This window comes from Schistocerca americana, chromosome 3 (assembly GCF_021461395.2).
Source record: "Schistocerca americana isolate TAMUIC-IGC-003095 chromosome 3, iqSchAmer2.1, whole genome shotgun sequence".
In the NCBI taxonomy this organism is placed as follows: Eukaryota; Metazoa; Arthropoda; class Insecta; order Orthoptera; family Acrididae; genus Schistocerca; species Schistocerca americana.
In genome coordinates this window covers 125,247,347-125,261,031 of record NC_060121.1, presented here as the reverse complement: position 1 = coordinate 125,261,031, position 13,685 = coordinate 125,247,347, and the positions used below count along the sequence as shown (strand labels likewise).

Below are 13,685 nucleotides of genomic sequence, written 5' to 3'. Positions count from 1 at the left end.
TTTGGACAAGAGAATAGAAGCATTCGAAATGTGGTGCTACAGAAGAATGCTGAAGATTAGATGGGTAGATCACATAACTAATGAGGAAGTATTGAACAGGATTGGGGAGAAGAAAAGTTTGTGGCACAACTTGACCAGAAGACGAGATCGGTTGGTAGGACATGTTCTGAGGCATCAAGGGATCACCAATTTAGTATTGGAGGGCAGCGTGGAGGGTAAAAATCGTAGAGGGAGACCATGAGATGAATACACTAAGCAGATTCAGAAGGATGTAGATTGCAGTAGGTACTGGGAGATGAAGAAGCTTGCACAGGATAGAGTAGCATGGAGAGCTGCATCAAACCAGTCTCAGGACTGAAGACCACAACAACAACAACAAATTTACATGTACTTTTGGACAACATCCATACAATATTTATTGTCTACTAATGGATAAATAAATTAATTAATTAAATAAATTACTTTGCTTTCCGTCTTGTGTGCGATCATATCCGATCAGATATATCGCTAGTCGATCGGTAGCCAGTCTCGATCATATTACGCCGTACTGGATGTTCTGCTGAAGGTTGTGAAAGGGTAGAAGATCATAAATAGGTAAGTTGTTATTGAATTATGCGATTGAAAGATACTACCGTGGAACTTTATGACGAACATTGGTAATTTGATTAAGGACAATTAAGGTCACAAATGTAATAACGCATATATCTTTCAGTTTCAGATAGTCTGGCATCCCCAGTCCCAGTATTTTTTATTTTGTAATTACTTTATTATTGTTTTTATTCGCTCAAGGAAAATGTAGAACAGACAGATTGCTGTCGAGTGCTTTGTCAGCGCAAACGTGTTTATTTTATTTTGATTTATTTATTCCGCACAACAGTATATGTGCTAGGACGTGTCAGAAACATTGCACAAATATATTCGTTTATAAATTAGCAAGGATAGGGCAGGAAGACGGCTAGGGCCTTGTATATGGAATCCTCCCAGTATTCATCATATTAACTTGGAAAACCCAAGTAAAGATGTCTGTACAGGTAACAGGTCTCCCAAAAGCTAGTGCAATTCATTAAGACTGGCTTAGCCACCTCGCTGTGTGTATAATTTGTACATGCACCTACTCTATAAAAAGCTTACAATCTGGGCAAGAAGTGTGGTAATGATACAATGGAAATATGGAAACTTTTATGTTACACTTCTGAGAAAATGTGAACTCTGAAAGACATTATATAACACTGCTGAAAAATATAAACATATAATACCTGCCAACACTTTGTCCACATTTGACTGTTACTAACGAAAACGTTTCAGTAATGTCTTGTTTGCTGAAATTATTAAAATGAAAGTTTAGCTTATCAAAACAGAATTGAATCCATGTAATACACCTAAACAGTGTAGTATCAGCATAATTTCGTATCACTAGAGTACTGTATCAGAAGTCTGATGCTCTCATACACAATTTTATTTGTATTACCATTTATGGTAACGGAACACCCAATGTAAATGCATCCTAAACAAACGTGTGATGTTCCAAATGTGAATTTTCATGTTATTGATATTTGATGGACCAAAGCAATTAGCAAATAAGATCCAGCACTAGATGCTGGATATTTTCAGTGAGGCTTAAATAGTACAGTACAGAAAGTGATTGTAGGGCAGCATGTATATTACTAATGTGCACTTACTTTTATTGACTGATTTATTACCAAAAAAGTGAATTGGTGTCCAATGGGTGTGGCTTCTTGCCTTGTCTGTTACAATTTAATGTGGTGAAGATACCAAAGATTGTGGCCAGCAATGGTAAGGTATGGCAGAAAGAAGGGAGGGTGGAGGCAGTGTAATACCATTGTGTTCCATGCGTGCTTCTGACAAATATACCAAGATTAATAGTGTCTTTTCCCCCTTGCAGTTTGAGCACACACGTGCTTCATCATTACATTATGGTACAAAGACACGCCACATATTGTTAGATTCAGTTGACTGGTAAATTTACTGCCTTTTTTCCATCATAGGCAATGTGCATAAACAGGCAAATGATATTTTGAATTACATTAATGTTGTGTCTAGGTTCAATCACTCTGGTACTTATGGCTACATTATGAGGCAGCGTTGAATAGATTCTCACCCTCTCCTTTAATGCCAGTGGACTAGAGGGTAGGCACATGAAGCAAGATCCATACAGCACAGAGGCTGCTACAGGGAGATACTTGGTGTGGAGAGAGCTTCAGCACCTGCAATACGTCATTTTTCTGTCTGTGTCCTATCATTTCCATTTTCCTGATGGTGCTACTGTATTAATTTAAGATGGGTTAAAACATTGCATTTGAAGGTGACTAACAGAGCTCTGTATGCAATACATCACATGTTCCAGTACATGGCAGTATGTTATTCAGGGGTGTTAACCACAGTGAAAATCATTTAGTGAACCTTTCTTGTATTTGTAGTAGTTTATATATATTTTTGCAAAATATGCATCAAAATGCTCATCAGATACTTGTCCATTATGTGATATAGAGTTTCTAAATTTACCTTGTAGTTTATTTTTATGATAAAAAGTGTGTTTGTGTTGGGGACGAAAATATTAGACTGTGCTGTAGGTCAGTCTATTACAACATTTATTTGGCATTTACGTTCATGGTCTCACCAGCTCACATCTTTGTCAAATTTAAGCCTAACGTAGACCTTGGCCTCTGCCACAGATCAGTCTATAACCACACCAAGATTTCAGGGGGGGGGGGGGGGTCTAGCATCACACAAATCTTAAGATTGATTTTTATAAATTTGTACTTCCAAAAATTGAACAAAATACCCATATAGTTAAAATAATGAATAGCATGCAAATACCTTTATTATAGAGTCATATACAGAGACAAATTGCAATAAAGAGTAAAGTCAGCAATGTTAGCCAACGGGAAGGGAGGAGAAATTAGTGCAAAGGAGGTTACAAAAGACAGTGCATAGATGTGGAGAAAATGTGGAGATTTTTGGGAGAATTGGATAAATCTTCCACTGCCACTAAATTTCTGGGGTACTTGCTACCATAAGCCTCAGGGTTGGGGAGCAGTGTTACTTTCCTTTACCATGTGCAGACCTGTACTCTGGTAACTGGTCACCTCTGTCAGTGTTGTTACTTAAAATCCCAAACAGAAGTGCTATCTGAAAAACAAAGCTTCCTCTTGCAACATTCCATAATTCAACCTTCATAATACACTCTTAGACCCACTCTCTTCTCCATAAAAAAGAAGCCTTTGTGGTTGTATTCATGCAGTCCCTCCCTTCTATTTTCGCTCACTCACTACAAAAACTGTACCTAACTCCTAGTCTTCTTGTTCTTGGAGCAAAATCAGAATGATAGTATTTTTATTGCTTTCAACAGGATATATCTTATATAGTGACTGCATTTTCCCATGTTGAAGTTTTCTACCATTGAACTGAAAAGTGATGAGGAAACAATGTATAGCTGAAATAGTGTTTAAATATGCATGGTGTCTGTTCTAGGACATACACTATCATAAAAAAAGTATCTCGACACCCCTGTCTAATCTGGAATTGGCCACTAGATGTTATGAGAGGTGGTTTGTTCTGTGAAATGAGGGGCACGCGCGGAGGGGGGGGGGGGGGGTTGCCAGTGGAGGAACATTAACAGCAGGTTCCTCCCATCATAAGAGCTCAGTGACTTGGCTTGCAGTCTAGTCTTTGGGTGTCCCCTAAAAATAGATTTGTCAGGGTCATTTCAATCCTTCTAAAGCTTCCCAAGTTAACTGTTTGTGATATGATTGTGAAATGCAAATGCAAAGGAACAACCACAGCTGCTGTGACACTCAGGCATTGCAGAGGATGCTTGTAAAGAATTGCACAATATCATTGGAAAAAATTACGTATGTTCCAGATTGCTACCAGCAGTCCATCTGGCACAACGAGTGTGCATAGAGAGCTAAAAAGAATGGAGTACAGTAGGCTCCTCATAAGCCACACTTTTGTTTAATCCATGCTAAGAGACACTAGAACTGGGTGCAAGAGCGACACCACTGGACAGTGGTCAATTGGAATCTTGCTTGTCAGTGTGGGATCCATTACAGATAGAGCTGGTAAAAGAAACAGAAGATCCAAAGAAGAATGGCACATTTTGTTACACGTTCATTTAGTAAGTGTGATAGTGTGAGAGAGATGATCAGTTAACTCCAGTGGCAGATGCTACAACTGAGACATTCTCGATCACAGGGTGGTTTATTGTTCAAGTTCTGAGGGCATATGTTCCTAGAAGAGTGAAACAAATATATTGCTTCATCCCATGTATATCTTGTGAAAAGACCATGAAGAAAAAAATAGATATCAGAAGCCACCCAGAGAGGATTACTGACAATCGTTCTTCCCACAAATCGGTCATGACAGGAACAGGAAAGGGGGAAAGTGACAGTGGTACACAAAGTACCCTCTGCCACACACACACACACACACACACACACACACACACACACACACACACACACACACACACACACTGCATGGTGACTTGCCCAGTACAGATGTAGATGTAAAGTGACTTGTGATGGTGAATTGTACCATACCCTGTGGCAACCTGATCTAAGAAACTGGGTTTGGCGAATGCCTGTAGAACATCACCTGCCGTTACGTTTACTATTAACAGTGAAATATTGAGGAGGTGTTATGGCATGGGTATGTTTTTCATGGTTTGGGTGTGGTCCCCTTATTGCACTTAACGGAATGCTAAGTTCACGCAGAAATGAAAACATTTTGCAGTAATTGTATACTCCATACTGTAGAGGAACAGTTCAGAGACAACGATTGGTGGTTGTATCATCATGGCAATGCAACATATCATAAAGCAGCATTTGTGAGGTGTTGGTTTGTGGACAATAATCTTCCTGCAATTGACTCACCTGCCCAGAGTCCCAACCTGAAAGCAATGGAACAACTTTGGGATGACTTAGATACACCGACTTAGCTCCAGACTCCAGCATTCAACACCACTATCTTCTCTGGTTTTGGCTCTTTAGGAAGACTGGACTGCCGTTCCTTCAAAGACATTCACAGCTAATGGAAAGTGCCACACCAGAGATCATCTATGATGACAAAGGGTGGGCACACATCCATATTAACGTTAATAATAGGCATATTTTTGACCGGGTAGTTTGTAATTTCTTTCCCTTGCACATAATTTGTTTGTTGTCATAATTTCTCTTTTTTAGACATGGGGAAGCACTTTGGTGAATTAGCAAAGGTGCGTGGAATCATACATTATAGGCTGTCACCCTTTGAACAGCGAGCATTTGCTGGAATTTTAAGTGGTGGGCTGCCCAACCTTTTTAACAGGATACGAGATAACATCTTCAGAGTTGCACCACGTAAGTACATCTTGAGTTACCTATTACTACAGTTCTAGCAACTCTCTGAATACTTAACATTTGGCAACAAGAATGGTCTGGTTTAAATGAATATATATTCACAGCAGTTGTGCGAGATTTGTTATTATTTAGCAGTAATATACAGAGAAGGAAACGTTGTCCAACTAATGGACAACTGGGTTCACCAGTGTAGACATTCAACAGCTTTTCTTTGCTGTAAACTTCATCAACCATAGCAACATTCTGTTTGAACTAAATGAAGATACAAAAATATTCAACAAAATAGTGACTTCAGTTATGACCATTATATTTGGGAAGCATAAATTTTATCAGTTTTTTTGTTAGTATGCATAACAACAATTCGTGAAGTTATGTTCTGGGAGCAAAAATGAAATTCCTAGATTTGCATAATTATAATATGTTAATCCAGGCAAGTGCTAGAGGAATATTTATTTTTAGAAAGAGGAAAGTTGCTAGTCACCATATTGCAGAGGTGCTGAGTTGCAGATAGGCACAACAAAAAGACTTTTCCAGGTAAAGCTTTCGGCCAGTAAGCCCTTCATCAAAAATAGGCAAAAAAAAAACCACACACACACACACACACACACACACACACACACACACACACACACACACACACACACGCAATGCAACTCCTGCATACATGACTGTAGTCTAAGGCACCTGTAGCCGTAGACTGCAGTCGTGTGTGTAAACAGTCTTTTTGTTGTGCATATCTGTGACTCAGCACCACTGCTGCATGGTGAGTACCAACTTTCCTTTTCATAATATTGTTACATTCCATCCTGGATTTCCTATTGTTTGATTTTTAGAAACAGGCCTCCACAGTTCTGATTTGAAAATGAAAGATTGGCGGACAGTCAGACCGTCATGACCCTTCATGATGTTTTGAACATGAAACCTATTAATGTTGTGTAAGGGTGGTTTACCTAGCCCGTACTGCTTGACCATCACGGATTTTGGTGAAATTTTATGTGAACTTTCCCACATCTCCCTGATAATGGTTGGCAGAGTTTAACATTTGTTGAAACAATACTGGCCAAGATAAAGGCTATTGTTTGCCTCCATGCACAGCGTTGCACAGGCCGGGCATGATTTTTCGGTGACTTTGAGCCATTATGTATCAGACAATGTTGTTGTTGTTGTGTGTGGTCTTCACTCCTGAGACTGGTTTGATGCAGCTCTCCATGCTACTCTATCTCCCAGTACTTACTGCAACCTACGTCCTTCTGAATCTGCTTAGTGTATTCATCTCTTGGTCTCCCTCTATGATTTTTACCCTCCACACTGCCCTCCAATGCTAAATTTGTGATCCCTTGATGCCTCAGAACATGTCCTACCAACCAGTCCCTTCTTCTTTTCATGTTGTGCCACAAACTCCTCTTCTCCCCAATTCTATTCAATACCTCCTCATTAGTTATGTGATCTACCCATCTAATCTTCAGCATTCTTCTGTAGTACCACATTTCGAAAGCTTCTATTCTCTTCTTGTCCAAACTATTTATCGTCCATGTTTCACTTCCATACATGGCTACACTCCATACAAATACTTTCAGAAATGACTTCCTGACACTTAAATCAGGCAATATTTTGTTGAAACACTTGAAATTTGGTCATCTTGTACAACTGTAAGCTTTCTCTTAAAAATAACATAAAAAGTCTTGTCATTTGCAGCCAGAAAATTTTTGGCAAAATCAGCTCTTAAAAAAATTTATAAGTTTGGCTTCTCATACCTCGGGGACTACAGGTGTGAGTGACAAATGTAAAACTTGGCATGTTGTAACCTAACTAAACAAGGTTCTCAAGTAGAAAGATTCATTTGTATACCTTTTTCCAATACTAAATTAACTAAGTAAATAAGTAAATTAAGTAAATCTTGTAAAAAGATAAAAAATGCAGTATTTTAAACCTGATTTTGCAAACAAGTATGTTCTGTAAAACTTTCCAAACTAAGCTAGTTATAAAGTGCATGATTTTAACTGCAAAAAAAAGTGTATTTGATTGTCCAGTGGAGGCTAACAGTGGATAGGGGAAGATGGATCCCAAGAAAATAAAATTGATGAGATAACCTAATGAAAGATGTGTAACCATATTAGCGATGAATCCGATTTTAAACTTTTCAGATAGTTTGCTTGGTCAGGAGAACCTCGTATTTAAAGTCAGTTGTTTGTTTGCTGCAATTTTGAACCAACCTCTAATCTTACCAAGCTGAAAATTGCAATTTAGTACAATTATTTTAGATAGTAAATCTCACAAGTATCTTCTGTGTATATTTTGTCAAACATTGACAACAAATAAAAGAAAATTATTAAAATGTCCATGAATTATAAATTGTTGTAATTAAAAAAATGCTTCTGTTTTACTTATGCTCGTGATCTATTCCTTATTGATGTATTTATAGGCACAGTTTTAATCTAGGATGCATGGTATTATTGCTTGCAATATTGTTTCCAGGTTTTAGGTCTCTATGTATGTTATTGAATGAAATACTGCCGAATTTGACTCAGACTTTTAATATTTTATTAACAGTTTCAGTATTCTTCTTGCAGAACAACCAAGTGTTCTGCCAAACACATGACCTCAAAGATTATACGTTATGGAGCTATTCCTGTGGCTTCAGTATTACCACTTCAACAGAAAACAATTTCACTTACAACTTACTTTAAGTATACTATATCAAGAACTTTTCCTTAACCAGTAATAATAATAATAATAATAATAATTACCGATGTAACCAATCATGCAAATATTCAGTAAATAAGGCAAGCAACTTTGTGAAACAATTACATTTAAGTGCAAATGTTTTTTTATGTTTTTTGGACTAATTCATACATAAATGTCATGAAAATAATATCCTAGTTAAGGAAGCACTGATTATGATACTTTAAAATTTTATTGAAGTGTAACAGTAAGTATATAAACCTTATAAGAAAGAAGACAGGTAACTTGGTAATTACTTTCGCAAACTTGTAGATGAGAGACCTACGTTAAGTATAAAGTTTATAGATATCCTTGTGTCTCTCTCTCTCACCATCATCATAAGCACAATTAGTTAAGCTGAAACTGTACCTCACTGAAACACACATGAAATAATTTCTGTTGTTTCATTTGTAAGCAGAGGGGTTTATTAGTTATTGGGAGCTCCAACGTTAGGCGGGTGATGGAGCCCCTTAGGGAAATAGCGGGAAGGTCGGGGAAGAAGGCCAGTGTTCACTCTGTCTGCTTGCCGGGGGGTCTCATCCGAGATGTGGAGGAGGCCCTACCGGCGGCGATAGAGAGCACTGGGTGCACCCGACTGCAAATTGTTGCTCGTGTCGGCACCAATGACTCCTGCCATCTGGGTTCAGAGGTCATCCTCAGTTCGTACAGGCGGTTGGCGGAATTGGTGAAGGCGGAAAGCCTCGCTCGCGGGGTGGAAGCAGAGCTAACTATTTGTAGTATTGTTCCCAGAACCGATCGCGGTCCTTTGGTTTGGAGCCGAGTGGAAGGCTTAAACCAGAGGCTCAGACGATTCTGCGGAGATCTGGGGTGCAAATTTCTCGACCTCCGCTATCGGGTGGAGAAATGTAGGGTCCCCCTGAATAGGTCAGGCGTGCACTACACACCGGAAGCGGCTACAAGGGTAGCGTAGTACGTGTGGAATGCACATGGGGGTTTTTTAGGTTAGATACTTCCCTCCCTAGGCCCGACAAGACGCCTCCTGAGACGCGGCAAGGTAGGAGTAGGCAAAATGCAACAGGGAATAACAATATTAATGTGCTAATAGTAAACTGCAGGAGCGTTTACAGAAAGGTCCCAGAACTGCTCTCATTAATAAACGGTCACAACGCCCATATAGTACTAGGGACAGAAAGTTGGCTGAAACCAGACGTAAACAGTAATGAAATCCTAAACTCAGATTGGAATGTATACCGCAGAGACAGGCTGGACAGTGAAGTGGGAGGCGTGTTTATAGCGATAAGAAGTGCAATAGTATCGAAGGAAATTGACGGAGATCCGAAATGTGAAATGATTTGGGTGAAGGTCACGGTTAAAGCAGGCTCAGACATGGTAATTGGATGTCTCTATAGGCCCCCTGGCTCAGCAGCTGTTGTGGCTGAGCACCTGAAGGATAATTTGGAAAATATTTCGAGTAGATTTCCCCACCATGTTATAGTTCTGGGTGGAGATTTTAATTTGCCGGATATAGACTGGGAGACTCAGACGTTCATAACGGGTGGCAGGGACAAAGAATCCAGTGAAATTTTTTTAAGTGCTTTATCTGAAAACTACCTTGAGCAGTTAAACAGAGAACCGACTCGTGGCGATAACATATTAGACCTTCTGGTGACAAACAGACCCGAACTATTTGAAAAAGTTAACGCAGAACAGGGAATCGGCGATCATAAAGCGGTTACGGCATCGATGATTTCAGCCGTAAATAGGAATATTAAAAAGGGTAGGAAGATTTTTCTGTTTAGAAAAAGTGACAAAAAGCAGATTTCAGAGTACCTGTTGGCTCAACACAAAAGTTTTGTCTCAAGTACAGATAGTGTTGAGGATCAGTGGACAAAGTTCAAAACCGTCGTACATAATGCGTTAGATGAGTATGTGCCAAGCAAGATCGTAAGAGATGGAAAAGAGCCACCGTGGTACAACAACCGAGTTAGAAAACTGCTGCGGAAGCAAAGGGAACTTCACAGCAAACATAAACATAGCCAAAGCCTTGCAGACAAACAAAAATTACGCGAAGCGAAATGTAGTGTGAGGAGGGCTATGCGAGAGGCATTCAATGAATTCGAAGGTAAAGTTCTATGTACTGACTTGGCAGAAAATCCTAAGAAATTTTGGTCTTATGTCAAAGCGGTAGGTGGGTCAAAACAAAATGTCCAGACACTCTGTGACCAAAATGGTACTGAAACAAAGGATGACAGACTAAAGACCGAAATACTAAATGTCTTTTTCCAAAGTTGTTTCACAGAGGAAGATTGCACTGTAGTTCCTTCTCTAGATTGTCGCACAGATGACAAAATGGTAGATATCGAAATAGACGACAGAGGGATAGAGAAACAATTAAAATCGCTCAAAAGAGGAAAGGCCTCTGGACCTGATGGGATACCAGTTCAATTTTACACAGAGTACGCAAAGGAACTTGCCCCCGTTCTTGCAGCGGTGTACCGTAGGTCTCTAGAAGAGCGTAGCGTTCCAAAGGATTGGAAAAGGGCACAGGTCATCCCCGTTTTCAAGAAGGGACGTCGAGCAGATGTGCAGAACTATAGACCTATATCTCTAACGTCGATCAGTTGTAGAATTTTGGAACACGTATTGTGTTCGAGTATAATGACTTTTCTGGTGACAAGAAATCTACTCTGTAGGAATCAGCATGGGTTTCGAAAAAGATGGTCATGTGAAACCCAGCTCGCGCTATTCGTCCACGAGACTCAGAGGGCCATAGACACGGGTTCACAAGTAGATGCCGTGTTTCTTGACTTCCGCAAGGCGTTCGATACAGTTCCCCACAGTGGTTTAATGAACAAAGTAAGAGCATATGGACTATCAGACCAATTGTGTGATTGGATTGAGGAGTTCCTAGATAACAAAACGCGGCATGTCATTCTCAATGGAGAGAAGTCTTCCGAAGTAAGAGTGATTTCAGGTGTGCCGCAGGGGAGTGTCATAGGACCGTTGCTATTCACAATATACATAAATGACCTTGTGGATGACATCGGAAGTTCACTGAGGCTTTTTGCGGATGATGCTGTGGTGTATCGAGAGGTTGTAACAATGGAAAATTGTACTGAAATGCAGGAGGAGCTGCAGCGAATTGACGCATGGTGCAGGGAATGGCAATTGAATCTCAATGTAGACAAGTGTAATGTGCTGCGAATACACAGAAAGGTAGATCCTTTATCATTTAGCTACAAAATAGGTCAGCAACTGGAAGCAGTTAATACCATAAATTATCTGGGAGTACGCATTAGGATTGATTTAAAATGGAATGATCATATAATGTTGATCGTGGGTAAAGCAGATGCCAGACTGAGATTCATTGGAAGAATCCTAAGGAAATGCAATCCGAAAACAAAGGAAGTAGGTTACAGTACGCTTGTTCGCCCACTGCTTGAATACTGCTCAGCAGTGTGGGATCCGTACCAGATAGGGTTGATAGAAGATATAGAGAAGATCCAACGGAGAGCAGCGCGCTTCGTTACAGGATCATTTAGTAATCGCGAAAGCTTTACGGAGATGATAGATAAACTCCAGTGGAAGACTCTGCAGGAGAGACGCTCAGTAGCTCGGTACGGGCTTTTGTCAAAGTTTCGAGAACATACCTTCACCGAAGAGTCAAGCAGTATATTGCTCTCTCCTACGTATATCTCGCGAAGAGACCATGAGGATAAAATCGGAGAGATTAGAGCCCACACAGAGGCATACTGACAATCCTTCTTTCCACGAACAATACGAGACTGGAATAGAAGGGAGAACCGATAGAGATACTCAAGGTACCCTCCGCCACACACCGTCAGGTGGCTTGCGGAGTATGGATGTAAATGTAGATGTAGAACTTGAGAAATGTACATATCTGTCCTTTATAAAGTGTTTCTCAAGTATAAACACACATTTTTAAGTTTGCTGTTGGATTTACATTGTGTGCGTCTGAATGCTTGATATATTCTTACAAATTTGTAACTATTTTCCAGCCTTCATCATTGGTTATCTGGTGTATGACTTTGTGGAGAAGAAACATCTGGAAACATTGAAGAAGAACCCAGCTGACTTTGAAAATGACGAATAATTATGATTTTACTTGTAGGCACTTGTAATAAAGCTTGTAAATATTAGCACAATAAAAATCTAAAATGCTGACTTTTTCCTTTCACTGTAACAGTGAAAATAATAAATATTTCATGATATAATGTAATTGAACAATGGAAAATCCAGAATGGAATCCAACACAATTGTGAGTCTTTTTGTTGTATCTACCTGTGACTCAGCATCTCCACTATATGGTGAGTAGCAACTTTCCTTCTCATAATATTGTTGTAACTGGATTGACAAAAAAAATTGTGACATTATATTCCTAATGTCACTACTTATTTCACACTTTTACACTGCACATCATACTCAGTTACTTCTTGTAATGTATGGGAGTGAATCAAATATAACCAACGCACTACACGTGTGTGCAATATTGACATGGAACAGATCCCACTCCTGTCAGTTTTACGCGGGTATATGAGGAATGGGAAAAACAGTGGAGTGGGGCTGCTTGCGTCTGTCATTATCATATCATCTGAATAAGTTACCCAACTCCATTGTGCAGCACACTATCATCATATCGCATTCGGGAGGACGACGGTTCAATCCCGTCTCCAGCCATCCTGATTTAGGTTTTCCGTGATTTCCCTAAATCGCTTCAGGCAAAAGCCGGGATGGTTCCTTTGAAAGGGCACGGCCGATTTCCTTCCCAATCCTTCCCTAACCCGAGCATGAGCTCCGTCTCTAATGACCTCGTTGTCGACGGGACGTTAAACACTAACCACCACCACTATCATCATATTTCTCAATCTACAAGCTGTAAAACCAGGCAAAATCCTTAGGAAATTTACTGAACAATTTCAAGATCTTGCTTGATTGCTTTCTTGGCAGAAGCAATTTATGGAGGGTTCTGAGCATGTTGAGAAATGATGGCCATGATCGCCGAACTTGCACTAATAACATAGACATCATCATTTGCTGTGTTCAACTTCTTGAGGGTGACTGACACTCGATGGTTGCTGAAATTGTAGATGATAATGGGAAGTCACAGTGGGCAAGGTCAAGGCAACTGTTTTTTACAGTCCAGTATGACTCGTTGAATATAGACTTTTTGCTCTGACATTGGATAATAGAGTGCTTACAACTGTGATGATGTGAGCTGGGTTAGACAGGCATATCGCTGCAAATGACATGGGAGTAGTGATTCATCTGTAAAGACAATGCACATCCGCATGCGGCAGCACTAACCAAACAGAAGTTGGAGCAACTTGGCTGGTGGTGAACACCTTTCCGACAGCTCATACCTACCTCCCTGTGACCTTTGTGTCTTTGGCCCGCTCAAAGCTGCTCAAGAAGTAAAGATTCGACGATGGTGTGAGGGTCTGCAGACACAACTGACTGTTCTGTAAGGATAGGATATCATAGTTACCTATTCACTGGGAAAAATGTTATGGAAGCTGGGGTCTATGTGGAAAAATGAGCTACACTTGTACTTTTTCTTGTCAAATACAAAAAAAAGTTTCATTTATAGTTGATTTACTCCTCTTATGTCTAAGGCCCTATTTA

The 13,685-nt window shown here is 39.9% G+C and overlaps 1 protein-coding gene across 1 annotated transcript; it reads left to right on the top strand.

Annotated features, from left to right (window-relative positions):
* The first annotated feature begins 466 nt into the window (after window positions 1-466).
* Window positions 467-12,227, top strand: LOC124605805 (cytochrome b-c1 complex subunit 8). Its single transcript, XM_047137708.1, has 3 exons — window positions 467-594; window positions 5,205-5,360; window positions 12,062-12,227. The coding sequence occupies exons 2-3, from the start codon at window positions 5,207-5,209 to the stop codon at window positions 12,154-12,156; spliced, it is 249 nt and encodes an 82-aa protein (XP_046993664.1). The 5' UTR covers window positions 467-594; window positions 5,205-5,206; the 3' UTR covers window positions 12,157-12,227.
* Window positions 12,228-13,685: the final 1,458 nt, after the last annotated feature.

What these genes read in the sequence shown, in the direction of transcription:
- LOC124605805 (XM_047137708.1), top strand. Translation starts at nt 5,207, where the DNA reads ATGGGGAAGCACTTTGGTGAATTAGCAAAGGTGCGTGGAATCATACAT. An exon ending in CATCTTCAGAGTTGCACCAC is followed by an intron (nt 5,361 to 12,061) that starts GTAAGTACATCT and finishes ACTATTTTCCAG; the next exon opens with CCTTCATCATTGGTTATCTG.